At 43.6% G+C, this 27,658-nt stretch overlaps 1 protein-coding gene across 1 annotated transcript in view; it reads left to right on the top strand.

Annotated features, from left to right (window-relative positions):
- The window catches only part of USH2A (usherin), a 3,586,186-nt gene that overhangs the window by 3,491,668 nt on the left and 66,860 nt on the right, over positions 1-27,658 (top strand). Inside the window, exons 69-70 of the mRNA XM_069233891.1 lie at positions 13,925-14,008; positions 21,503-21,747. Of these exons, the coding sequence (XP_069089992.1) occupies positions 13,925-14,008; positions 21,503-21,747 (329 nt within the window). The remainder of the gene's footprint in view (positions 1-13,924; positions 14,009-21,502; positions 21,748-27,658) is intronic.

A 27,658-nucleotide genomic window follows, 5' to 3' on the forward strand; every position in this document is an offset into this window, starting at 1 on the left:
ACACAAACAAATTGTAAATTTAAATCCAAAGCAGTCTTCACCCGTCTATCAGCAGAAATGGGGAATCGTGACACAGTTTCATAACACCCAGCTGAAGTTACTTAGTTTGAACACAAATAACTTGTTGGTTGAAAGGCAATTTATTTCATTGAAATAAAATGGTCTTTAAATAAAGGTCTAGCTCTTTAGCTCTTAAACCACCTTTACTTTTTCTAAGTACTGAACTATTCCAACCAATCATTAAGATGGAATTACATGCTGATAATGGGTAAGTAAGGACTCAATATAATAGCTGTTGGACTTGGTCCTTTCTGCAGGGTCATTCCCAAACCTTTTTACATTCATCCTCTTGTTTTCAGAACCCATTTTTATTGGCCTTTAGGACTCTGGTCAATTTACTACTACTAACTAGTTCTAAAATTGTGCTCTCTCCTTTGAACATGGTGAAATTACCTTATATCCAATTGGCCCATTTAATTTACTTGCAAGTCCCTAGTAAAGTGGTACTAGATTTACTCAGGGCATGAAAATTAAATGCTGCTAGTGGGCCTGCAAAAAGAACAGTTGATGGACAGAATGCAGAATAAATCAAACATTTACCCCCAGTCACAGATCTGGGTTTAATCCATCAGTTTTTCTGTTCACCATGCCATTCCAGTTTGGACCCAGCCACATGCAAATCAGTCTTGACCCTGTTCCCCATGGGAACAGTCCAGCCCTAACTGCCAGACCAGGTCCTCCCTGGACCAGAAACAATCATCCTGGGACCGGTTTCAGGGTATCACCCATCTTTAGCCAGGCTAGGTTGAATCTGGTGGCATAGTGAGCACGGGGACCCACATCTGGGCATACCCTTCCCATTTGGGGCAACAAATTCAAAAAGAACAGTTGATGGACGGAATGCAGAATAAATCGAACATTCATCCCCAGTCACAGATCTGGGTTTAATCCATCAGTTGTTTTGCTCACTATGCCGTTCCAGTTTGGACCCAGCCACATGCAAATCAGTCTTGAGCCTGTTCCCCTTGGGAACAGTCCAGCCCGAACTGCCAGACCAGGTCCTCCCTGGACCACAAACGAGCATCCTGGGACCGGTTTCAGGGTATCACCCCTCTTCAGCCAAGCTAGCTTGAATCTGGTGGCATAGTGAACACAGGACCCACGTCTGGGCATACCCTTCCCACTTGAGGCAAGAAACACAAAAAGAACAGTTGATGCATATGTCTGGGTCCAAACTGGAATGGCATGGCAAGCAAAACAACTGATGGATTAAACCCAGATCTGTGACTGGGTTGAATGTTTGATTGGTTCTGCATTCCATCCATCATCTTTTGTTTTTGCTAGTGGGCCTGCTGCACTGATTGTGCCACTCACTTAGGTATCCTTTTAATCAGTCTTCTATTGCAGCCTGTGTGTGCAATTTTAAACTGCCATTTTAACCTAGCAAAATAAACCATTCCCCAGAGGTGCTTGGAATTTCCTGCCTCCCTGCCCTGTCCCTAGCTTGTCAGTCACAAAAGACTAGTGTCAAACCGTTTGTACGAGTGCTAAGGCAGAGCTTTCCTTTATGATATGCACGTCTGGTAGGTGACAGCTCCTCCCCCTCATCAAGTCAGAGATGGCCCACCCTGCCAATACCTATGCTCCTTTGACAAGGGGCAATGCACAAAAAACAACTACCAGCTACACCTAGTCATGTGACCCAGGAAACAGACTGCAGATGCTAAATGGTTAGAACAAGAAACTGCCCACTTTCTAAAAGTGGTGTTTTGAGAAGTATGACTTAAAATCTGACTTTATCATTAAAGAGGTATTTAAATTACAAGTCTTTAGTTACCAAACTCGACATTCTTACTTGCTCTCAATTGAAAGTTAGCACTTATAGAAGGTTAAATTGTAACCCATATTGTCCTATGGGAGAAGCAGGCCTTGAAGTAGTGAAAATGAATTTAAGAGTTTTTAACTACCAGGACAGGTAAAACTTAACAGTACATGTACAACCTTTTAAATACATTGCTTCCAACCTTCTTCTGCTTTAAAGTGAGCAGTGTTCAGTGAGCCTAACATGGTCACACTATATCGCTGTTGGCCTGAACTTGTGACTTTGTCCCGGTCAAGTGCAACCACATTACCACAATTGGTGCTTTATGGCTTTATGCTTCTAGACACTGTTTAACTTAAATTTTAAAATTGCATATCTCTGGTTCAGCTGATTGGATTTTTATCATTTTGGTCTCAAATAAGTTGTTATATTTCACTCAATGTTTCTAAATTAGTGTAGAATTGTTTGTTGTGTTTTGTTTTCACTTTATTAAGGTCTGAAGTGCTACATAAATACTTTACACATTGCCTCTAAGTTAAGCCTGATTGTTTTTTGTCAAGATGCCTGAGGGTTGAACAGAGGTTAGTTTGGGGTTTGCTTGTACTTCACCCTGACAAGAATGATGATTTCGACTTGAGTAGGGTTTCACCCCTCTAAACCAGTAGCGTATATTCCACCAATGGCAGAATAAAGCACCCACAAATGGATTATTTAAACCAGAAATATAGATTTGTTTTTTGTTTTAATCTGTTTATTGACCGTAACGTTCACACAACAGCAGATTGGCTGTTAATAATTCTGCGATCTATTTGCTTACATATATAAACTTGCACAGCATTATTACACAATGAGTTGTCAAAAGAGAAGGGGGAAGAAGAACAAGAAAAACAAGCATAAAGCGAAATGAAAGGGAGAGAAAAGAAACATTCAACTTAAAAATTGTGCAATAACTAATTGCTAAATAATAAAGATGCAGCTAAACACTATTAATGTCATTGCTAGTATTGGCTATCCCCGACAGAAGGTGGGGGAAGGGAGAAGAAGGATAACAGCTAATGTGTATGAATAAAATGGAGGTCATAATTGGGGTGTGGGTTATGTTTTGCAGGGTGTGAGTGGGTACAGAACAAGATTGATATTAAATGAACTGGGTATGGATTGCATGAAGGCTTAACCGCAGAAAAAGCATCCTGATGTGTTACGTTGTTGCATTAAGGGGAGGGGTGAGGATGTTAATAATGAAAATGAATGGATGAAATTGGGGCAGCTCGAGTAACGTGCTGACGGTGTCAGCCAGGACTGTAGTGGCTATATATGGTGCCCCATTCACGGGGGTACATGTCATCCCTCGCTTCTATTGCCACCACAAAAGTGTCCCAAACTTCGGGGCCCTCCTGAATAAGACCTTTGTGTTGCAATAAGTGAAGTGTCTGGGCTTCAGCCTGCGAGCGGCTATGTAAGTCACGAAGCCAAGACAAGTGGGATGGGACGTGTGGAGCTTTCCAATGTGTTGCTATTAGTCGTTTGAAAACAACAAATGCTAGATCTATAAATCTGTGTATTTGTTTATCCGCTCTAGTGCGGTGGCATATGCCAAGTAAACAGGAATCTGGTGTGGGCAACAGGGTGTGGGACGAAATGTCTGCTGTGGCGTCCGTGACACGGTGCCAGGCCTAGTTTATTGAGTGGCAACTCCAAACCATATGATAAAAGTCAGCTGCCGGAGCAGCACATCTTGGACATGTCGGGGTTGTACTCGGGTATATTCTTTGGATGCGGGCTGGGGATAAATATGAGTGGTGAATATAATTAAATTGGGTATACCGCAGGCAAGGATTACGGGATATTGATTTGATCATTGCGAGAGCTGCGATCCAGGATTTTTGTGGTAGTGGTGAAGGGAGGACAGAGTCCCAGCGTGCCTTAGCATGCGGCAGGGTGGTACAAACTGCTGCTAGTAATGCTTTATATAGTTTAGTTATAATGTCTTTTGTGCTACCTATGGTAAGGATGGTAGTAAGTAATGGGGGCTCAGGGGGCTCGGCGTTGCCAGCACCCCAGAGGTTGTTGAGTAGCCGCTTAATGGCACTGTATGTCAGGAAGGCCCCGTTGTACACCACTCCAGCAGCCACCAGTTCCGCAAAGGTGTACATCACGGAGCTGGAGTATAAATCGCCCACCTTCAGTGTGTTTATGTCCCGCGTATCATGATGTGTTGAAAGGGTTTGGGTGCCGGGCAATTGAAACAGCGGTAACAAGGGTGAATAAGGGGGAGAGGGGGTCTTGCTTTGGACGTATCTACGCCAACAGAAGCGAGCTGCTTCCAACAGTATAAGTTTTGGGGATAGGGGGTGAGGGCAGGATAACAATGTAGACAGCAACTTTTGCGGGGCTATATGTGTCTGCAACATTATGCTTTCGGTGGAAGGAGTATCTTGAAGCCATGTGGATAGCCACGACAGTTGAGCAGCTGCGTAGTATCTTTCGAAGTTAAGCATGCCCAGCCCGCCCGCCTCCTGTGGGTGTTGTGTTATAGTCAACGCTACTCTACGTCTATCTTTGCCCCAGAGCAGGTCGGTTAATATTGAATGCAGTTTGCTAAAGAACGAGCGTGGCAGGCACAACGGCAGGGCAGTAAAATAATATAAAAACCTTGGGAGGATAAGCATCTTGGCTATAGCTACCCGACCCATAGGGGATAGGGGGAGTGAGCTCCAAAATGGTATTGAGCTGCAGGTGGAGCTGAGTGCCCTGTCAATGTTGCCCTCTTTTAGATCTATAATAGAGTGATAAATCTGCACCCCGAGATGTGACCACGGTAATTTATATTGCGGTAGTGCCGTGTGGAGGTCAATCGGGATGAAGGTGAGAGGGAAGATACTTGACTTGGACCAATTGACATGCAGACCAGAGGCGAGGGCAAAGGAGTCCAGCAACTGCAACACCTCTACCATAGAGGCAGAGTGATTACGCAGGTATATCAGGGCATCGTCTGCGTATAAGGATATAATATGATAAGTGTTAGATTCCGGGATGCCCCATATATGTGCGTAGCTGCGTAGTTTAATTGCTAATGGTTCCATGGCAATGGCAAATAGCAAAGGAGACAATGGACAGCCTTGTCTGGTGCCTCTGCCTATAGGGAATGCCTCGGAGATAGTGCGACCATTTTTGACACGGGCTGTGGGCATGGAGTAGAGCGTTTTGATCCAGCTAATAAAGCCGGAATCGAAACCAAACGCTTTGAGTGTGCAAAGGAGATAATTCCAGCTTAGCTTATCAAATGCTTTTTCAATATCTAGGGAGGGGGCCACCGCTTCAGTGACTGTGTTACTGTGCATTATGTGGAGCAGCCTTCTGATATTTAAGAAGGTGCTTCTACCAGGGATGAAGCCGGACTGATCATGATGTATCAAGCTTGGTAGGTAGGGGAGGAGCCTGTTTGCTAATACTTTCCCTAATAGTTTGCAATCTGTATTGAGTAGGGAAAGCGGCCTGTATGATTTAATATCAAGAGGATCCTGGCCCGCTTTTGAAAGGACAACTATTAAAGCTTTGCGCATAGAGTCTGGCAATTGTAATTTATGGTGTGCTTCGTTGAATACCTCTATGAGTGGGTGTAGGAGATGGATAGCGTGGGAATTAAAATATTCTACCGGTAGACCATCCGAACCGGGGGTTTTGCTGCGCGCCATTTGTGCCAGAGCTGAGCGCAGCTCTTCGATAGTAATAGGGCCATCCAAAGTAGCGGTATTATCGAGGATAAGTTGGTTTTGAGAGACAAGTTGTAGTATGTCAGTTAGGTGCTGCTCCGGCGGAGGAGGGGGGGACGTGTAAAGGGTGCGGTAGTATGTGGAAAAGGCTTCGTTGATGCCTGTCAGAGTGTTGACAATGACGTTGGGGTTTAGACGTATCGCACCGATGGGTGTTGGCTGCGAAGGCTGGCGGGTCAGCCAAGCTAATAGCCTGCCGGACCTATCTCCCTCAGCGTGTTGTCTTGTCATGTAATATCTGTAGTCGTGCTTGCCTAGTCTGGTGTCTGCTTCATTATGGGCAGCTCTAAGCGAGTTCAGTGTTGTTAGTGTGGACTTGTCTCTGGCGACCACATTCTCTGCTCTGTGGAGTTTTACCTCCAAATCTTGTAATTCTTTGGTGAATGCTTTTCTTACCCCCACCGTGGCTGCAAGGAAATGTCCGCGTATCACCGCTTTATGGGCGTCCCACTCTATAGCGCGGGATGAAGTTGTGTTTTTATTCAGCAGGAAGCAATCAGCTAGTCTCTTGGATATATCTGCTTGAAAGGGGGGGGGGTCTAAAAGAGCTTCTGGCTGCAATCGCCACGTTGGTATACGAGTGTGCATGTGGCCCCAGGCCATTGTTACGCATAAAGGGTTGTGGTCTGATATAGTGCGCGCTAGGTATTCAGACATGCACACTTTCTGAATTACGGCTGCAGATACAAAAATCATATCTATTCTGGTATGTAGCTTGTGTACAGGGGAGTAGTAAGAATATTCGCGCTGGGTGGGATGGCCCACCCTCCATACATCCCTCAGGCCGTTGTTTAAGGCCCAGCTTGCTAGTGCTTGTGAGGCGCGATTGGAAGGGACCGTGGTAAGTGGGGGAAACAAGCGGTCTAATTGAGTATCTAGGACGCTGTTAAAGTCGCCCCCCCATATGCACTCTAGTGTGGGGTCGCTGAGATTACCGGTGGAGAGCATGGATGGGAAATCGCGTTGATTTGCATTTGGGGAGTACAGTGCAACCAGGGCTAAAGGGGACCCGTCAAGGGTGCCTTCGAGTGTCACATGTCTATCGTTTTGGTCGCATTGTGTGCGAGATAAGGTAAATGGGACCCCAGGAGCAATCCAAATCGCTACTCCGCGAGCAAAAGACGAAGAAGTGGTGCCATGCAATTGACCTTTCCATTTTGAGTGTGTGTTTTCCAACGTGGATTTAGAGAGATGTGTCTCTTGTAGTAGAGCCATATGTACCTGATGCCTCTTGAGAAAGGCATAAACCCTTTGCCGTTTACGTGGAGTTGCCATGCCTCTAATATTCCATGTGAGTATCTTATATTTCAAGATACTTTGGTGAGTTTGGGTGGCCATGGTGCTTTTGTAACTTTCGTGTAGCCGGAGGAGTGGGTATCCTCTGTCCCCATTATAAAAATGTTGTGACGCTTACCCGCTAAGATTAGCCAGTCAATGTCTACGATATTGTGAGCTGTAATCCTATTGCTATAATAGATATGACGTGCGTTTGCTGCTGCATTTGCGATTAACCAGCATGTGACAAAACCAACAACCAAATAAAAAGGTGCACTCTAAGATGAAACATAGCAACAATTGAATTACTAAAAGATAGAAAACAATTCCAGCAATTGCCGGTTTGAAAGAATGGTCCATATGGAACAGGGGGGTGCCGGAGGGCATTGGTGCAGAGTCTTGGGTTTACCCTGCCCGGGTTACTCATGGTGCAAAGTACGCCGCCCGGGGACGCAAGTGGATCGTGCGCCGTAGTAAGGAAACAATAGTGGGGCCCAGTAGCCACTGAGCAGCCAAAAAGGGGGGAGTCGTGCCGCCGCATCCGGAGAGCGGGAGTAAGTGGAACTTAACTGCTTAGCAGATGTCGTCCGCTGTGTGCGGTGTGTGGAAAGGACCATGCGTGGATTCCGCTGAGTCAGAGTGTGCGTCCTGTTCCAGATCCACGTCCGTTTGTGTGGATAAGGCAGTTGGCGACATGTTAACAAATCTAGATGTGGCCCGCAGAAGCCGGGAGCGTTTAGTTTGTACCTGTTCAGGTGAGGGTTTAGCGCCTTGTTTTTTATGTTGCCTGCGTCCCGGCGTGGAGGAAGACCTATTATCACCCAGGGTGTTTGTGTCTAACGGGTCGGCTAGACCCTTGGCGTGCAGCCAGGTCCAGGCATCTTCCGGAGTGGTGAAGAAAAATGTACAAGTTTCATCTTGTACCCGGAGTCTGGCTGGGAACATCAGCGCATACTTGATGCTATGTTTACGGAGGCATGTCTTAACACGATAGGAGTAGTTCTGCTTCTTCTGTACTTCTGCTGTAAAGTCTGGATAAGCTGTAATCACTGCGTTTTCGAAGCTTACCGGACCAGATTTGCGGAATAGCTGTAGGATAAGGTCTCTATCTCAATAGTTAAGGAGTCTTACTATAAGCGGACGTGGTTGTGAGCCAGGTGGGGGGGGGCAAGGCGGGGATGCTGTGGGCCCTCTCAACGCAAAAGAACTTCGGGATATTATCTTTAAGAATTGTGTCTGTGAGCCATTGTTCTATGAATAATTCAGCGCTGAGGCCCTCAGCACGTTCAGGGAACCCCACCATACGAATATTGTTGCGACTGGACCTACCCTCTGCGTCCTCAGCTCTGTGTTTTAAGGAGTCCACCTCTGTTGATAGATGATCTAGTTGCGATTGGAGATCTTTCACAGAGCGATGAAGGATTGCAGTGTCTTTTTCAAGTTCGGACACCCTGTCGGCCAGTGCGTGTTGATCAGTACGAAGTATGTTGAGATCTTCTGTTACCGAGCCTGTTTTAGCTTCTAGGGTGGTCTTAGTGTCTAGGATGGCTTGCAGTATCTTTTCAAATTGTGACGTATGTGATTGTAATGTAAGTTCCAGCTTCTGCAAAGCCACTTGCGTGGTGGCGTGGGCCTCTGAGGAGGGTGGGGTGACGTGGTCCATTTTGCTTGGAGGTGATCGCTAAGTCTTTGGCTTGACCATTTGGTAAGTACAGGACTGCGTGGTCGTTAACGCAACAAGTAAACACAAAGCGATGTGTGCCGACGAGTCAGGCGTCACACCAGTCCGGCCTGGGTGTTGAGGACAAATAAAGCAGAGGCAGGACGAGAATATTGGAGAGTAGTGGCCTAATGCATTGAATATTGCTTGCAAAGCTTAAAAATTATGGTACTGGTAGGAATTTATGAGTCTAGTGGGGTGAGGGCAGAACTCTGCATAGTTTATTGGAGGCTGTATCTGCTCCGATTACCTTGGGACTCAGGGTGGGTAGTTAGCACGGCTGCACACTGCGACTCGATAAATGTCGCCGAAAGGTTCACCTCTTACAGCCGACCAGGTCCGTTGTACGCTTTGCTCCTGTCCAACAGCTGTATTCTTGCTGCCTCACCCCTCCTGAGGTGAAGCACGATCCAGTTCTAGGTGAGGACCTGGGTTGTGGGGACTGCTGTAAAAACGCTGTGTGCCCGCAAAACGATTCCTGCCAGGGCGACACGTTTGGATGACCTCGCCAGATAGCCCAGCGCAACCCACAATCCTGGGGCGTTTGAAGTTACAAGCCTGCTCTGGCAGGCCGCACCGTCCGGGGCGCGGGTGCGCCACGGAACAGCCCCGCAACACGACGTTGCCACAAAATGCCTTCTTAGGGCCGACGCCGTAGTGCAATGCGACTCATTGCAAATGCTCCACGTACTGGTGGAGCCGGTATGATAGAGCCAAACACTGTTGTTGGCCAAGGATTCAAAGTTTAAAATGTCGGCCACAGCTCGTTAGGCCGCGTGCTGATATTACTTGCGCGGCCCGGCCTCCAGGCCGGCCGCGGAGTGTGGCACAGCCTCCGGTGATCGGGGAGGAGCCGGGACACCGATACTTCCAACGGCTGCCTCCCCGAGGGATGATGGACGGGCAAGCCTGCTCCGGCAGGACTTACCCCAAAAGGGGCGGCGTCGCAGCAGGGAAGACCCCGCCACCGCCGCCACCCCAGAGTGACCTCCCCGGGCCGGTGCGCGAATCCAGCGCCCCCGTCGGGGTCAAATCTTCGGCGGCTCACCTCACCGGCACAGCGCGAACCCGAGCTCCAGCTTCGGGTCGCGGGGGATGTTGCGCAGCACACGCAGCAAGCGTGCAGGCTGCCAGAGCGGGTGCAGGCCGCGACCCGGCCGAGCGCCCACCGCTCCCCGAACGGCAGCAGTAATCAGGTTTCAGCCGCGGGCGTCAATGTAGCCCCCAGGCAGCGCGGTGAGCGACGCTCGTACCCCATAAATGGGGGGCCCGGGCGCCGCTAGCAGGATAGTTTTACGGGCCAGGGATCGGAGCTGCAGTTTATGCTGCCGCTCCGGTCGCCATCTTGGCCACGCCCCCAAACCAGAAATATAGATGAAGGTGAAATCATACTGGGCAAAGAAAACACCCCTTTGCTTAGTTCCTATTTCTGGACTAAAGAATTAACAAAAACTGTAAATTCCAATGGTCAATTTGAATTTCATATTGCTCTTGACCCTTTCCCATTTGAAAATGTGTTAGCACCAAGTTGAAATTGGCGTTAAAAGCCAATGTTTTGCGACCGCATTCCGGTTGCAAAACATTTGTACATAGGACTGCAAGGCTCTATTAGCAAGGAAGTCCTTGACACAACCCTTCCTAATACCGAATAGCTAACCCATTTTGAGATTCGGTAATAGGTAACTGAATCGCAAAATAGGGTTTTGTACATAGTAAAAAGCTTTCTTTTGGGTCACAAAAGGCCTGATTCTGCAAAACAGGTTGTGTGCGACCAAACAAAATCTACGTATATGTGGCCCTATAGTACTAAATATTTTCATTCCATTTCTGGAAAAACGTGGAATAGATAAAAGACAGTCTTCTCTATCAACTGTCTGTTCCTGTAACAGAAGTGACCTCCAGCGAAACTACCCCCTTGGACAGTCACACAATAAATGTGTTTGATATATCAGAATTACATGTTATTGGTCTGTGAGTAAGCATCTATTTTAGCGATAAAAACAGCCTCCAATCATAAGCCTTTCTTCATATTCTTCTTTATCACTGGTTAACTCTAAAAAGTATTGATAAATTTGTTATAAAGATTTGTGAATCTGAGGAAACTCTGAACCCCCTTGACATTAGTAGGTGAGGACCTATTGAAAATAGCAGAAGAATTTTAGGATACAGAGAAAGGCCAGAAGCATTCAGTCTGAGTCCAAGATACTGAGCTTTTTCTTTCTCAAACTTATTAGGATTGCAAGACAAGTTTTGTTGCTGAAGTCTTGATAACAATAAGCTCACGTTTCCTTCTGTTGCTTGTGGGTACATGAGATCAATGGAATGGTGCCTAAGTAGAGAAATGCTAAATATTTTAAGATATCTGAAAATGATACATCAATGATGGCAATCTGTTGTAAGCCTCTATAATCAGTACAGGCCAGAGACCCTATTCCTTCTTGGATACAAAACATAAAGGTGCTCAGACGTGATGAGAATGGTAAAATTCAACCATTTTGCTCATTTTCCTGTAAATAAGCCTTCAGAATCCCCTTCTCTTTTAGTTAAAAAATAAATATGTCCAAAAGGAATAATATAATAAATGATTATCAATATTATATATATAATTCCTGTATGAAAGTCATCGTACCCCTGTCTTTTCAGGAAATGGACTCCCCATAACATTCCTCTGAGACTGTTTAACACAGGCCTAAATCAGAGAAAGGCTCAGATGCTAAAGGCACAACCATCATATTCAATGCTATAGATTCAAATATCCATTCACGTTGTGCTGCGGTCGGACCACCAGCACCACCAGGATTAGTCATCCTGGCGGTCTGGCAGTTGTGGCAGTCCTGATCCACCAGGCATGGGCAGTGCAGCCCCCCCCAGGCCAGCACCGTCACAGTGTTCACTGTCTGCTTTCAAGACAGTGAACATTGCAAGGGTGTTGGTGCACCCTGCGCTCTACAGCATTGCCGCTGGCTCTATTACAAGCCGAAGACAATGCTGTAGGCTGTTTCCCACTGGGCCAGTGGGCGGAAACTGAGGTTTCCTCCCGCTGACCCAGTGGGAAACTCGTAATGGGCCTGGCGGGGAGGCTGCCACAATGGCGGCAACCTACCCGTCAGAATTTCGGCAGACGGGCTTTTCCGTGCACTGAAATCGTAATAAGCCCCCTAGTGTGGAGAGATAACCTCATGTAGTACTCTACACTGAAGTTGACTATACATCCTAATAGAGTGCTCGCTGCTCTGCTTATTCATGAAGAAAGGTAACCAACGAGGTATTTACAACTAAACAGACAAACATTTGTCTGAGATCTCCCAAAAAGTCTACATGAATGTGGATTGGCAGTAACACTGTGGAGAAGTGTGGCACAATGGTTAGAGCAGTAGACCCTGAAGCAGAGATCTAGCTCAAGACCAGGGTCCAAGTCCCGCTTCGGCAGGTCTTGGGCTCAATTCCCTTGGACCAGATATTTCTCGCCTCGGTGCCTAATCTAATTAATGAGTCCCACTCTGCAACTCTGGGCAATAGCTTGCTTAATCTCCACAACAGCCCCAACAGCGCTTGGATGCCTGGGGGGGCCCAGGAGTGGGCACCTCACAGGGAAAAGCCAGGAAGGGTTCCATAGCGGTATGAGTACAGTCCCTTGAGACCCTAACGGGTGAGTAGTGCGCTATACAAGTGCAAAGTTTACAGAGCAGCCCATAATAAGTGTTTTTTTTTCAAAAAGTGTGTGGTATACAATTTTATATGATCTATATAGAAAACTAATGCCTTGAGCAGTGATCATTTTTGTTCCTTTTTCATGAGCACTACCAACCTCATCCTGCACTGCTCTGAGGGGGTAGGGGGTAATAATACCTGTCCTATGTAATTTGTAATTTCAAAAACATAGTTAAGGTTTAAATTACAAGAAATATCACTCAAGTAAGTATCTCCAACTCTTGCAGGAGAGGTAGTCCTAACTCTTCTTTCAAAATTAGCATATTTTGATGCATATACGTCAACTCAAGATGGCGGGCATATTTGGGACAGTGAAGGACGATGAGAGGACAATGAAATCAGCCCATTTTTTTTAATGCAAAACAAATTTGCGATCCATCATTCTTGAAATATTCAAAAATTTCCTTAGTATGTGCCTATAGGATGTTTCAGGTCAGTATGTTTTTTAAAACACATTAGGGAGCTTATCAGTGTACTGTATAGAAAGCACTACTTTAAATGTAGCATAATGGCCGGCATTTAACTCATCAAAGTTTTTATACACATAAAACACAAATACGTTTGAAAGCAAAGATGTCAGAAGATGCACCTAATGTATTGATTTATTTACTAATCCTGGGCTCTTCTCTAATTGACTCATTGAGGTCAGGTTGGATTCTCTTTTTAATGTGAAACATGAAAGGCTAAAGTTGTCAAAAGCGGTTTAACCGGCATTGGATAAACACCAAGAAATAAGTCTGGGTTAGGCAGTCATAAGAGGCTGAGGGGCAGTGATGGAACGCTGAATAAAACCAGAGACCGACTAGAGATGTGGAAATAACACATATAATCGCATTTTCGTAATACAATCCGTTCTTAGCAGCTGACGTACCAGGGGTTCGATCTGTCTCTGCAGGAGTTTAAAAGGGAATCTGCTGCATTCTCTAAAATAAGAAGTTATAAAAAAAAGTTTCGAAAATAATGTATGCATTTATTGTAATCTAAAACTGTGTATCTGCGTCTGAACCTCAATCGTCTAAAACTCAATTTACTCACTTATGTTTTTCATATATGTTTTCTTATTATTAGTTTCAAATCAGTGGCACTAATGTACCTTGTAATTATCACCATTTGGGAACCATGCAGTAACACCGCACCTGGTAAATACGGTAGTTGATTGCATCCGTAGTTCATTAGTGCGACGGTCATGTAAAAAGTTAAAGTTAATATTAGTGATTAACGAGAGGCACCTGGGAAGTAGATAAGTATTTGTTTAATATCAAAACCAATTCTGTTCTGACTCCAACTAATGTTTAGGGTACCTTCTCCATGATTTGTAATTATTTTTAGCTTCACTCATTAAATTAAGGCACGATTATAGGAATTTGTGGCTGGTGCAGAGGGTATTTGCAGAACCAGCCATCCTCTTTTTTTCTTTCTTTCTTTCTTTCTTACCTACTTACTTTCTTATTTTTACCCCCATCTCCTTCAGTTCTTCTTCGGTTCTTGCTCCATTTCACTTCATTTACATCTACCTTTCTCCCATATTACTTTTTGGCTAATTTCCTTAACATGTTTCATTTTCTGCTTATTTCCTAAGTTTTTGTTTATAATATATTATTTTGTTTATCATTTTCTTTTTAGAATTTTTCTTTCAAGTGACTTGCACAACTGACATAGGCAGCGTCAGCACACCCTTGGTCAAGTACAGCTCCTCAACAGGACTTGGTAAAGACATTTTATATCTATTTATGTTTTGTTTCTTAATACTTTTTCAATGATATTTGTGTTTTGCAAGTCTTCACAAAGAAATCCTACTAAGTGTTCAATTTAGAACTAAAGTTGAAGCTTTGTAGAAATTTTAGATAATAGGTGTATGTTCATACAAGGGCAATCATATGATGTTTTCACCTGGTTATAAGTTAGGTCTAGTGTTATGATTCATGAGGCAATTCACTTCTTTGAGAACCATCTGAAATTTAGTGACTGCTGCGTGCTCAGATACATATTTTGGTTGATATCCTTGGAGAATAAACCACATTATGCTGTACGTGCACCCACACAAGCATTAGTAAATCTAATCTATAGTTTTCAACCTTTGTAGTTACCCATCGTCACCCCAATGTGCTGCAAATAATGTTAGGAGTTGATTTTTATTGCAAAAAAAATATTTGTAAGCCAATTCTCATGTTAAAACTTTTTCTGCAGCAATCCCACATCAATGGTAATTGCTGGCACTGTGGGACAGAAGCTCAGTGTGAAAGAGTGAGTGCCGGATACCAGCCACACTGCTTCTGGGCATGGTGCTCTGCAAAAGGCATGCAAAACACAAAGGCCCGTATTTATACTTTTTGACGCTAAACTGCGCTAACGCAGTTTAGCGTCAAAAAGTTTAGCGCCGGCTAACGCCATTCTGAAGCGCCATGCGGGCGCCGTATTTATTGAATGGCGTTAGCCGGCGCTAGCAGACCGGCGCTGCCTGGTGTGCGTGGAAAAAAACCACGTACACCAGGCAGCGCCGGCGTTGGGGAAAATGGCGTTAGGGCGTCTTAAAAATGGTGCAAGTCAGGTTGACGCAAAAAAATCGCCTCCACCCGATTTGCGCCATTTTTAACGACGCCCAGACGCCATTTACATGACTCCTGTCTTAGTAAAGACAGGAGTCATGCCCCCTTGCCCAATGGCCATGCCCAGGGGACTTATGTCCCCTGGGCATGGTCATTGGGCATTGAGGCATGTAGGGGGGCACAAATCAGGCCCCCCTATGCCAAAAAAATAAATAAAAAAAAAAAAAATTATACTTACCTGAACTTACCTGAATGTCCCAGGGATGGGTCCCTCCATCCTTGGGTGTCCTCCTGGGGTGGGCAAGGGTGGCAGGGGGGGGTCCCTGGGGGCATGGGAGGGCAGCTGTGGGCTCATTTTGAGCCCACAGGTCCCTTAACGCCTGCCCTGACCCAGGCGTTAAAAAGAGGCGCAAATGCAGGGTTTTTTGCCCCGCCTACTCCCGGGCGTGATTTTTGCCCGGGAGTATAAATACGACGCATTTGTGTCGCAGTCATTTTTTTGGATGGGAACGCCTACCTTGCATCTCATTAACGCAAGGAAGGCGTTCACGCAAAAAAATGACGCTCTTTCCTCATACTTTGGCGCTAGACACGTCTAACGCCAAAGTATAAATATGGCGTTAGTTTTGCGCCGAATTTGCATCGAAAAAACGACGCTAATTCGGCGCAAACGGAGTATAAATATGCCCCATAATCTTTAGGATGAAATCATGTCAAGTGGCACATGTGGTTCAATCACCTTGAAATTTTATATTTTGCTCACTATTATGTCTGTAGTCTGGCACTGTCTGTCTCAGCACCTTAACAGAATACTTTCTACACTGAGCATGACAGTGGAAGGTTTACCATCTAACACTAAAGTACTACAGCATTTGGAATAGTATAAACCAGCAATGCCCACCAGTAAGAAATACCATTGGCACTAGATACATGCATTGCTCTCAAGGAAGTAAAGCTCAGTCCATAGATAATCAATGCAACCATTAAAAGTGAAATCATACTACTGAATTGTTTAGAATGCTCCATAAAATATTCAAAGCAGAAAAAAGAGCTCTGGCGGGCTGATATCCTAGGAAGACAGACAAAGGCATTCATCCACTGGCCGCAGACCATTTTATCCGCTCCAAAGCCGGGTCTGGCGCAACCTTCAAACATTAAACCAGTGCAATACTGTCCATGTTTAGTCACAAAGCAGCAATAATAATTGGTAGCTTATTTGTTGTGATCAATATTAATTCAAGTGTTTTGCGCAGAGTACCTTGCTCATTTCTGGGCTGTGAATTGAATGCATGTTAGGATTTATGTTTATTATATTGCAGGTGGATATGGACGGTACTTTACAAAGATCCACTTAAAATTCATTATTACACCAGTGACATTCTACTTTGCTGTCCAAAAGTCATTTTTCAGGCAAAGTCATAAAGATGTGGAGAATACATTTAATATGTCCCAGAGGACCTACTACTCCTGCTAAAACGATTACATGATAATACTTATGCCCAAGTAAGGTGGGGTGAACAAGGCGAACTGACAGAACAGATTCCAATCAGAAGGGGAGTTCGCCAAGGTTGTGTGCTAGCCCCCCTACTATTTACCTTATTTATTAATGAAGTAGTAAAGGCTGTGTCCATATGCCAGAATGATGCTCCCTCCCTGAATACCCAAAAAATCCCTATCCTGCTTTTAGCCGATGATTTGCTCCTCATCTCTAAGACACCAATGGGGCTGCAAATCCTTGTTGACCGGTTTAACCTATTCTGTAGCGCTCATGGGTTGGAGGTTAATATTAACAAAACAAAACTGATGATGTTATCCAAAGGACCTAGTAAAAAATGTTCCATTCACATTGACGGAGTCCCTTTGAAGGAAGTTAGCTCTATAGATTACCTGGGAGTCAGGCTAACTAGTAAACTATCATGGGAAGAGCAGATTATAAAAAGTGCAGGGCTCCTACAACACAGAGCCTCATCCATACTGCGTTTTTATCAAAGCACCTCTACAAAAGTTGTTTCCCCAGCAATAAATATCTATATAGCTAAGGCACAGTGTGCAGCCCTGTACGGAGCAGAGGTATGGGGTTTCTCTAACTGTAATAAGATCACTGTGGGGGAAAACAATTTTGCAAGGGCCTTAATAGCATGTCCACGCACCACACCACTGCTTCCATTATTTCTAGATCTGGGGTTAAGTCGAGTAGCAGATCTAGCTATTTTAAGACCCCTCCTTTATTGGATCAGGTTATGGATTACCCCTGAACTAAAAATATATAAGACCTCATTACTCGACCTATTAAAATGTCAAAATGCTAATACTCTTCCCTGGATTCGTCATGTGGCTTATTGGCTTCGGTTGTTGGATCTGGGTGACTATTGGGAAAATCCCCACAAACTAGAGAGACGGCATAAAAACGTTTTAAAGCTAACTTATTGGTCTTAAGTTAGGGACAACAATATAACCTGCAAATCTCACGGTCGCTTAATCAATTCTTTTATTGATTTTTAATGGTCTCCAAAGTTTGAATCTTATTTGGATATTATACCGGACTCGCAGGGCAAAAGCTTATATGCAAGGTTTTGTTTTGGCTCTTTGCCCTTGATGTCATTGACTCATAGGTGGGGGCCGATCAATCATCCCGATATATGCCCTGCTTGTGGCAGCACTTTCGAGACCACTGAGCACTTTATGTTCTTTTGTCCAGCCTATGCGATTCCGCGATCAAAATGGATTCGCAATACTTGCAGGGCTAGGGGACTTAAGAACTGTTCCTTGGCTCTACAGGTTCTAAAAAACAGTAATTCAGCCGATGTAATTCTTTCAGTAAGCAAGTATTTAGCAACAGCTTGGCGTATACAATGTCATCTTCAAAAAGCAACCCAAGGTTTCATTCCTCTCATAGATAAGTTTTAGAGCCTTATGTGTTATTCAAGTTTATTATTGTTTTAATGTTTTAAAACTAATTTATAGATGTGTACTTATTTAGTCATGTATTATCTATTATTTTCGTTATATGTTGCTTTTATGGTCAATTGATCGAATAAAGCTGATGATAATGATGAAAAATACATTTAATATTTCAACTGGAATGCTCTCTCTCTCTCCCACCTCTTTTCACTGTCACGCTATGCTTTAAATCGCTCTGGCTAGAAAGCGAAGAAGAGGTCCCAAGCAGAAAATGCATGCTATGTAAAACACCTGAGACTCAGAGGGGAGGGCAGAAGGGGTGTGGGATGACTACTGCTTTGCAATAAATGGATCAAGAGTTAAAGGAGGTGGTGAGGAAAAAGATAAATATAAGAGACAAATGAGCATAGTTAGAAGTATAAGTTACAAATCACTGAAATGTTGATAAAAATCACAAAAAGAGAAAACATAAATCAGTGGACAATAGATAATAATGTGTTCTGTAAAGTGGATTCTCAGAAAGGGCTACACCAGCGTTAATCCTCTGAGAAAGGCATTTCTGCCAATAGATTTTTTTAATGGATTAGTAGTGCTCACAATATTTTAAAAAGTCTATTCTATGAGAGAACTACTCTGAAACAATAAGAGGCATATTTATACTGTTTGCACTGAATTAGCATCTGTTTTTTTCCGCTAATTCAGCGCAAATTGGACTCCATATTTATATTTTGGCGCTAGACATGTCTAGCACCAAAATATTGGGGTTAAAGTAATTTTTTGCCTGCAGAAAACTACCTTGTGTCAATGAGATGCAAGGTAGGCGTTCCCGAGCAAAAAATTACTCAAAGGCCCTAGCACCTTATTTATCCTCCCGTGTAAAAATGGTGCACAGGAGGGAGGCGGGCCTAAATAATGGCGCTAAGCTTGCTTAGCACCATTATTTAACGCCTGGGTCAGGGCAGGCGTTAGGGGACCCGTGGGCCCATTTCCATGGTGGTACACCATGGAATAAGCCCACAGGTGCCCTCCGCAGGCCCCAGGCCCCAGGGATACCCCCCACCCACACCAAAGGGACAGCGGAGGATGGGGGACCCCATCCCAGGTAAGAACAGGTAAGTCGAGGTAAGTATTTACCTCTTTTTTTTAAAGTGCCACGGGGGGCCTAACTTGGGACCCCCTGCATGGCACTGTGTCCGGTGGCCATGCCCAGGTGATTTAGGTCCCCTGGTCTTAGGTCCCCGGGGCATGGCCATTAGGCTGAGGGGCATGACTCCTGTCTTTACTGAGACAGGAGTCATGTCCATGGGGGATGTGCGTGAAAGAATGGAGCTAGTCAGGTTAGAGTCATCATTTTGACTCTAACCTAACTAGTGCCATTCTTTCATGCACAACCTCCAGTTTTCCCTACGCCTCCCCCACCCGGTTAGCGTCATGTATTTTGATGCAAACCAGGCCTTAGCGCCGGCTTGCGCCATTCCTTAAATATGGCGCCCGGCTGGCGCTCTGGAATGGCGCTAACCGGCACTATACTTTTTGACGCAAACCTGCGCTAACGCAGGTTTGCATCAAAAAGTATAAATCAGGGCCTATGTATCCCTGACCTATTTAATTTATGTAACCACTCAATCACTCCACACCAAAAATGGCATTCATTTTGGCTTTTAACTGATTTTCTTTAGGCAACATTGGCAAGATTGTATTGAAGTCTTAGGAATTTTCGAAGGTATCAGTCTATTACATTGCCACAGACGTTAAATTTCAACTTTTACTTTATAGGTCCTGAAACACAGAAATTGTGAAAATAAATACATACATTTAGTCATTTGTTTAGATTTATTATTGCGTTACTTGAAGACATTTGCATATCTCCTTTCAGATACATAAGAGAATCTTCCAATAATTGATGAGTGATCCAAAATTAGATTTTTTTGTTAAACATTAAATTCAACTCAAATTAATCTTAAATGCCTCTAAATTCCACTCTTTGTCTCTGGGACATAGAAAATCTTCCTCCATGCTTATTCTTTCTAAATGTCCATCGAGCGATGACGCTTGCATGCCCTTGCTGATCACAGGTCTGTATTGGTGGGCAGTCCAGGCAGATATTCTGAATCTCTGCCCCTAGAAAGCCTTCTATATGGCACAAACTGTAATATTATTATTTCATAATCTGGAATCAAATAGTCATTTTAAGGTTAGTGTTATGTGGTTGGCCTATTGGGTAATCAGGTATAATGTGGCCACATAGTCCTGAGACCTTTGGATCCATGGATCACTTTCTTTCAGAGCTCATTCTTACATAAATCTAAATGGGCTCCCGTTAACTTTACCCAGTACAGAGAAGTGAAAGAGTGCTCTAGAGTAGGGAAATCTTCGATTAATGCATATTGATGTGTTGCAGACTTCCACCTCCAATTAAGATAGATTTATGTAGTTCAGTTTCAAAGAACCCCAGTGTGTACGTCATGGAAATCTCTGCTAATCGAACATTGCTACCATACATACGTCTGTGACTTGTATCTATGGCTGACAATCTCCTAATGAATGAATGGGACAAATATGCAAATGTACCCAAGCTTCCTTACAGCGGCATACCACGGAGGGGGTTGGGGGGGTTGCACCCATTCCTTTCACGGACAAATTGGGGAATTATTTTTGCTCTTCTCAGGAGTAACTTTTCAGTGTGGGAAAAGATCTGGAAAATAGTTTAGATTTTTTTGCTAATGTATGATTTTATAGCATTCACTGGCCATCTGCCCAATGCCAGAAGGCAATCAACTAAAAAGGCAGTTATCCTCAAGAGTAAACGCAGTCTGCTGGCAGAAATGTCCACTGATCCTGATTCTGTGAATAAAGTTAAGGGAATTTCAATTCATAGGTCAGTTTTTAGTGTCTTTAAATTTCACAGAAGTGCAAAAGCTTTGAATCAAGCTTTCAGTATCAAGCCAGTATCTGCACTGTGTACTTTACCTCATCCATATAGTAGGAAAGAAAACATTTAACAAATATATTTCACAAACCAAAGACAAATATTCTGATACAGCATATTATTTAGAAACCTTCCAAAAATGTATTTTTAATTTTAATAGCACCTATGTCGCACATTGCATCTATTTCAAAACACTTTGTGGTATATACACCCAAAGAATACGTTTATAATTTCTACTACTTGAGATCTGGGCCTGATACCTGGAACTGAGCTATAAATCATTAAATGGCTGAATGAATATAACGTCGTGTATATGGTAACCTTGGAGACTAATCCCAAATCCATTGGAATTCTGATTCAGTCACAAATAGGAGTTTGCTGCCAAATGGGAATGCCGAGTTTTGAGGTGATGACCGCAACTGGATACCATCACGGGTGATTATTGTGCTCTACAAATCAACATAACATAACTTAAAATTACATAACCCCCCATGTTGTTGCAAGTACCATTTGTTTCAGGAAAACATGGTGGAAAACAGCATCTTTAGAGTTTTTCCAGGTTGGTACCACGGAAAACGTGGTATTGCTAGATTATCCCCCGTTCTGGGGTGCAGAATCTTAGAGGAAGCGGTCACTCTCCCTAATCCTGTATAGTCCCCAAATTTACCACTGGAAAAGGAATGAGCCCTTTTGTGTTTTGTGTGTCGCTTTTCGTTATGTGCTCTTTACGTTAAATTAAAACATTGTACATGTTCTCACCTCAGGAAATGAAAATATGAGCGTGCCTCTTGTAAATTAACTTGGCGTGTCCTGTTCCATGTCCAGGCCCCTTCCTGTCCGCGCCAGAAGCCAAGAACGGAACGCAGATCAGGAAGACCCAATTCTACACTGAGCTCTGGTTCATTATACTGATGGCTCTTCTGGGCCTGCTCCTGCTAGCCATCTTTCTATCCCTGCTACTGCACAGGAAGGTCAGCAAACAACCTTACGCAAGGGAACGCCCTCCCCTGGTCCCACTTCAGAAGAGAACGTCTCCGACGAGCGTCTACTCACAAAATGAAACCTATACGGTACGTCTAACAAATTATAGCGGTTTTGACAGTACTGTGATGCAATTATTTTTGCCTGGTGGGATGCAAGAAGTGATTGCACAATCATGGAAACCAATATGAGGTCAAGAAACTATGCGAGAAATTATTTCATGTTTCAGAGCCTTCAATTATTTCAGGAGTGTGACAGCTCCAAATTTACGCCTTTGCGTGCCCTAGGACAATTGCATTGTGCATCCTGTATGACAATCTGGAGCCAATGGGGTTAATAGTTGTTCTCCTATAATTATGCAAATGTTACATGGATTGGCACTTTTCTTTGTGTGAGTCAGAAAGCTGTTAATGTACCGAAAGGAAAATACCATGGTTATGAAAATAGACAGCCCTTCGTAAAACAATCAGTTTCATGCAATCTGAATTATGGGTTATTAATCATAAAGACAACATCTCGAGCTGTGCACGTTCGCTTTATGCATTAGAAGGATTTTAACTTTTCTTTGTTAAAACAAACTACATCCGTTGTACATGATAGTCAGATTAGGAGCACTCATACACATTTTCGCTCGAATATGAATAGTTGGGAAAAAGTAAAATTTGCCTATTTCATGTTTATTCTTTTCAGAATTAATATGTTTGATCTTTTCTCCAATATTCTACCGTGCCGAAAGTGCGCACACAAGCATCCTGAGCATGTTAGTAGAAGAAGCCCCCTGCAAGAGGCCTTTAATATAATACTTCAGAAAGCATCCTGTTTGGGAAAACATTTTGAGTCGGAACTCCCTGCATATGACTCCCTGCATATGTCCTAAGGCATTTTCCTATAGACACAGATTATGCAAAACCCTTTGATACACCCGACCCTAAGGAGCATATTTTAACGCCCATAGCGCCACCTTGCGCCACGTTTGCGGCATTTATTTTGACGCCAATGTGGCATTAAGGTCGCATTTACCATGTGCTATATTTGCAAAGTGGTGCAATGCCTGCATTGCGCCACTTTGTAAACCCTTGCTCCACATTATGCCTGTGCCAGGTATAATGTATGCAAGGGGGGCGTTCCCCAGTTAGGGGGGCTGAAAAAATGTTGCAAGGAAATCTGTGACATTTCCTTGCACCATTTGTTTGGCACCTTTAACGCCTGCTTAGAGCAGGCGTTAAAAGGGGCATACCGTTATTTGGAATGGGCCCCTATGTACTCTGCAAGAGTAGCACCAACATTTTGGTGCTACTCCTGCAGAGTACATTAATAGCGTCACATAAAATGACACTATTGCCCCCTACCCTGTGCCATGGTGCGTCATATTTTAAATACAGCACACACATGGTGGCTGTAGGGGGACGCTATGGGGCACAAGGAAAGTGGCCCTGCACTGTGTGCAGCGCCACTTTCAATAAATCTGCCCCTAAATTCTTAAAGAAATGTCATCCAGTGGCAATTCCTTTTTTTCACTCGGCACTGTAGCCAATACCACATCTACTGCCACGTCAGACCTCTCATGAAAGCTAAATTACTGCTCAACCATTCTATGGCCAAATGGCTATTAAATAACAACAATGCACCCAAATAGATATAATGCGCTCTTTTCTCAACAATAAAGTCCATAAACATTTAGCCCAAGGCACTTGTTCAAAACATCCATAATGTTGGTGATGTGGAATAAACATATTGGAGTTTATTGATTGCAGTGACATGTTTGAGTATCTGAGTTCAAGCCTTCGGCCTTCCACCATTGTACTGTACCTTGAATGCTCGCCATCACACTTCCTTGTAGCATCCAGGTAAATATAGCATATTCATCCAGTTGGAATGCAGTACCTACAGACTTGGAAAACCTGTATTAAATGAAAGTGCCCACCACAGATTACAAACATTTACTACTCACTGCAACAAGACCTAGATAAAATGCTTCACTGACCTCAACCCCAGCACATACTCACACCCATCCATTCACAATCATGCATTCTTGTACCCATCCACACATGCATAAATGCACGTACATTCATACATATTCACAGGCACTCAAACATTAAAAAACCACATACACTGCCAGCGGGTGACAGCAGAAGGAAGCAAGAGGGCACCAAAAGGAGATTGATGCTTCTGGGAGGGAAGTGAAAAATAGAAGAATCTATCACTTCTTCCCATTGGCTTAGCTCCCTAATTGCTCACATAGAGTGGGGGGTATCGGTTCAGTGAGTCTTGGTAGACAGTCAGCTGTGGCCACTACAGGACTTAAACCTGAAGTTCTCAGGGCTAAATATATTGGTGATGCTCCCTCTCGTCATGAGGTGGGAGGACCTCACAGGGCTGATAAGGTCATAGAACTCAGGACTGTGAAATCTTAAGCCTGGCAAAGTTTGGCTCAGGCTGCCAGATGTGTGTGCATCAGAGCATGTAAAAATGCTTGGCTGCCTGACCATGACATGGTGAATGGCTTTTAGTTTGACCTCTGCTCAGCCTGATAGACACTCAGCATGCTTTGGTAAATGGAGGAGGGTGTATGGTAATTAGCAGGACATGCCTAGAATGACAACTCTTTTCCCTAAGTAAAACGTTTGCTGTAGTTGATGGTTTTTGTTAGAGTATAGAGGATCTGGCCATGGCTCAGATATTGCAAGTGAATTTTAGTAATAAGAGTTTTGTCTTCCAGCAAATTCCATTAGACCCCTTCCTTTCTATCTTATCTAGCCCTCTGCATCTCTGTTCATCAGGAGGTTTCTTGGCAAAAAGAAATCAACAAAAAATGCCCATGTCTGTTAACTATTTTCCCAAGATCTCGGCAGCTAAATAGGATAATAGAGATGGGTATTAGTGCAATTCATAAAGGATTCATTAAGAAATGCATCTCCCCTCTGGATTCAAAGTTATATGCAACAGCTCCTCTTTCATCCTTCTCGCAGCCTCAGTATAAACAATACAATTTAGTTATTCATCCTTTGGGGTGAACCTCTCCTTCCGAGTTTATCCACAAGTTTAAGAAGGCAACCCCCTCTTGTGCACCCTTTTTTCTCTCAAATCATGAATTACGTTGCCCTGTCATCATGTATCTTCTCCTGTCTGACATCACTCTTCAACTCAGGTCTACCTTCAATGCTTCAGATCTTCTATTTTCATTCTCCTAGTTAGGAATCCCACGGCTGACAGATAATCGACTTATTCTCCTATTTCTCAATGCCCTTTCACCTCTAATGGTTACAAAACATGTGAATATCTATTTTACTGCATTTCTCAATACCCACAACATAATTAACCAATTTCAAACAGCATTAAAACTGTACTCTGCCATATTGCCAATGTCTTAACCTCTGCTCACTTAAACTCTCATCCTTCATAAAACTCCTCAACTTCTCAGCCAATTTGATACTGATCACTTTACCCTCCTTTTCACACACACCAACTTGGGTGTTTCTAATCAAACACTCTACTGGGTGTCCTATTATATTTCTGATTGCTCTGTTTCAGGCTTATGAAGTTATTACTGTCTGAGCCAACCTCTCCTTTTTGGAAGTCCTACAATGTTTTGTACAAGATTCACTCCTTTTCGCTCTCTATGCCATTTCCCTAGGAGACATGCTTTTGGTTTTTCTCATCATCTTTATGTTGATGACACATAAATCTTCTCAACTCCAATTTTCACTCTGTATCATCAGTCCAAAGTCTCTGACTGCGGCACAGCATTCTGCCACTTGGTATCAGTTTGTTACTTTGAGTTAAACTCCTCTAAGGTTGAAATCATTTACTCTCCTGTCAAATCGATTACAGGCTCCTCTTCGTATCCCTGTTCTGTTTCCCCTTGCCACCCTTACCCCCTTCACTACTGGCCAGAAATCTTACTGCACATTTGCAACTTACTATAAGCCTAGAGTCCTTCATCAGTACAACATGCACTACAGCCAGATATCAAGTTCTGCACATTCAAAACGCTGTCCCCATATTCCATTGCACATAGCTAATCCTTTATTAACTGCACTTGTGTTGAGCAAATAAAATTACTGCAGCATCTTATTGATCAAACGCTGGCGGAAAACCGGATCTCAAAGTGACAAAGATGCCTTCAGATCAGGTCTGTCCTCCTACCACAAGCACAATAAAGCAGACCGAAAAACACACATATTTACTCAAATAGAGCTAGATGGTAACTCTTTTAAAGTTCTATTCAAAATCCGATTTTCTGAACCCTTCTAGCTGTTCTCAAATTATTCCTGCCTCTCAAGAACTGCGCAATGCCTTAGCTGACTTTTGTGAGAACAAAATAAATCAAATGTATCCAAGATTCACCCTACCCACAGCACTTTTATGGGAGACTTTAATCTTAATATCTTTTATCAAAAGGGTCATTGCTTTTTAGATAAGTTTGTCTCTTTCTCACTTCAACAGATTCAACAAGCACTAGCAAAAGCCAAATCTGGCTCTCCCCTGCACCCTCGCCCCCCCAGGTCACTGCCTCACTTTCGCACCAGCTGGCCCCCATAGTCATGAATTTGTTTAATTTATCCACTGACACTGGAAGCATCCCTTGTGCATGGTAAGCCCTTATAGGGCCTAATAAATTCTCAACTCTCAGCCTATTTAGAGGCCAATAAGATTCTCGATCCCTCTCAGTCCGGGCTCAGGGCCACTCTTAGTATGGAGACGGCCTTGGTTGCAGTCATGGACTTCATAAGACTCTCAATGGATAAAGGCACTTCTACCATGTCGGCCTTATTAGACCTATCGGCTGCCTTTGACATTGTGTCTCATCCTAGAATGATTCAGAACCTGTACAAGATTGGCATTTCACAGTGTGCCCTGAAGTGGTTCCACGATTTTCTTAGTAATAGATCACAGACTATTTTGTTAGGCCCTTTAAGTCCTGTCCTATGTCTATTGACATGGGTGTGCCACACGACTCCTGCTTGAGCCCTTCTATATTCAACATTTATGTAGCCTGCCTTGCTGACATAGTCAGATCCTCTGGTTTCGGAATAATTTCATATGCCAAAAACACACGGCTGATGATCTCCTTTGACAACAATGTAGCGGTTACTAAGAAGTTATTCTCCAACTACATGAAGGCCATTGCAAATTGGATGGCTACCAACTGCTTACAACTGAATGCAGATAAAATGATCATGTTATTCGGTAAGGCCCAGAAATCCTGGACATCTGACTGGTAGTCTTCCAATCTTGGCCCAGCCTCCATGCCCAAGCTGGTAGTCAAAAACATGGGCACAAAAATCGACCAGTCTCTTTTGATGAGGGATCATGTTGGTACCATCTGGCAGCTGTTCCAAAACTATGCTAATGAAGAAGGCTTTCCCTTTTCTTCCAACTTTATCCAAAAAAGTCTTAGTCCAGGTCTTGACTATAAGTAAACTGAACTGTGGTAATGCTCTACTCGCTGCTTCTAATGAAAATCTATTGGCAAAACTGCAAGTGGTCCAAAGTACGAATTGCCTGCAATGTCCCCACCAGTGCTGTTTTTGAACCCCTTACTGAGATCCTTACATTGGCTCCCCATCAAGAAAAGGTCCATTTCTAAAATCTGTTGTTTGACCCATAAAGTTATTATGGGTAATGGTCCCACTTACTTAGCTCAGAAACTCAAACATTATTGTCCTTCCAGGAATTTATGTTCCAAAGACAAGTTTTTATTGACAGCTCCTCATATTCGTTTGACAAACAGTAGGGGGTACATCAAGATTTACTTTACGTTTATGGCTCTGTATAATTTTCCCCAGCCCCATCTCTACCTGTTCCTACTGTCACCAAATAAGCTTTCAGTATAAAATTGAGTGACATACAGACTATTAACCTTGTCCATAAAGCTCTCAATGCTCTATCAATTGACTGCCTACCTCCTATATTAACCCTCTCAGCACCTCTATGCAACCTTTGTTCATCTAGTTAAACTCTCATTTTTGCTTCTGAATCGCCTTGTGCTGTCTTGCA

The sequence above is a fragment of the Pleurodeles waltl genome, chromosome 5, assembly GCF_031143425.1.
Source record: "Pleurodeles waltl isolate 20211129_DDA chromosome 5, aPleWal1.hap1.20221129, whole genome shotgun sequence".
NCBI classification, from domain to species: Eukaryota; Metazoa; Chordata; class Amphibia; order Caudata; family Salamandridae; genus Pleurodeles; species Pleurodeles waltl.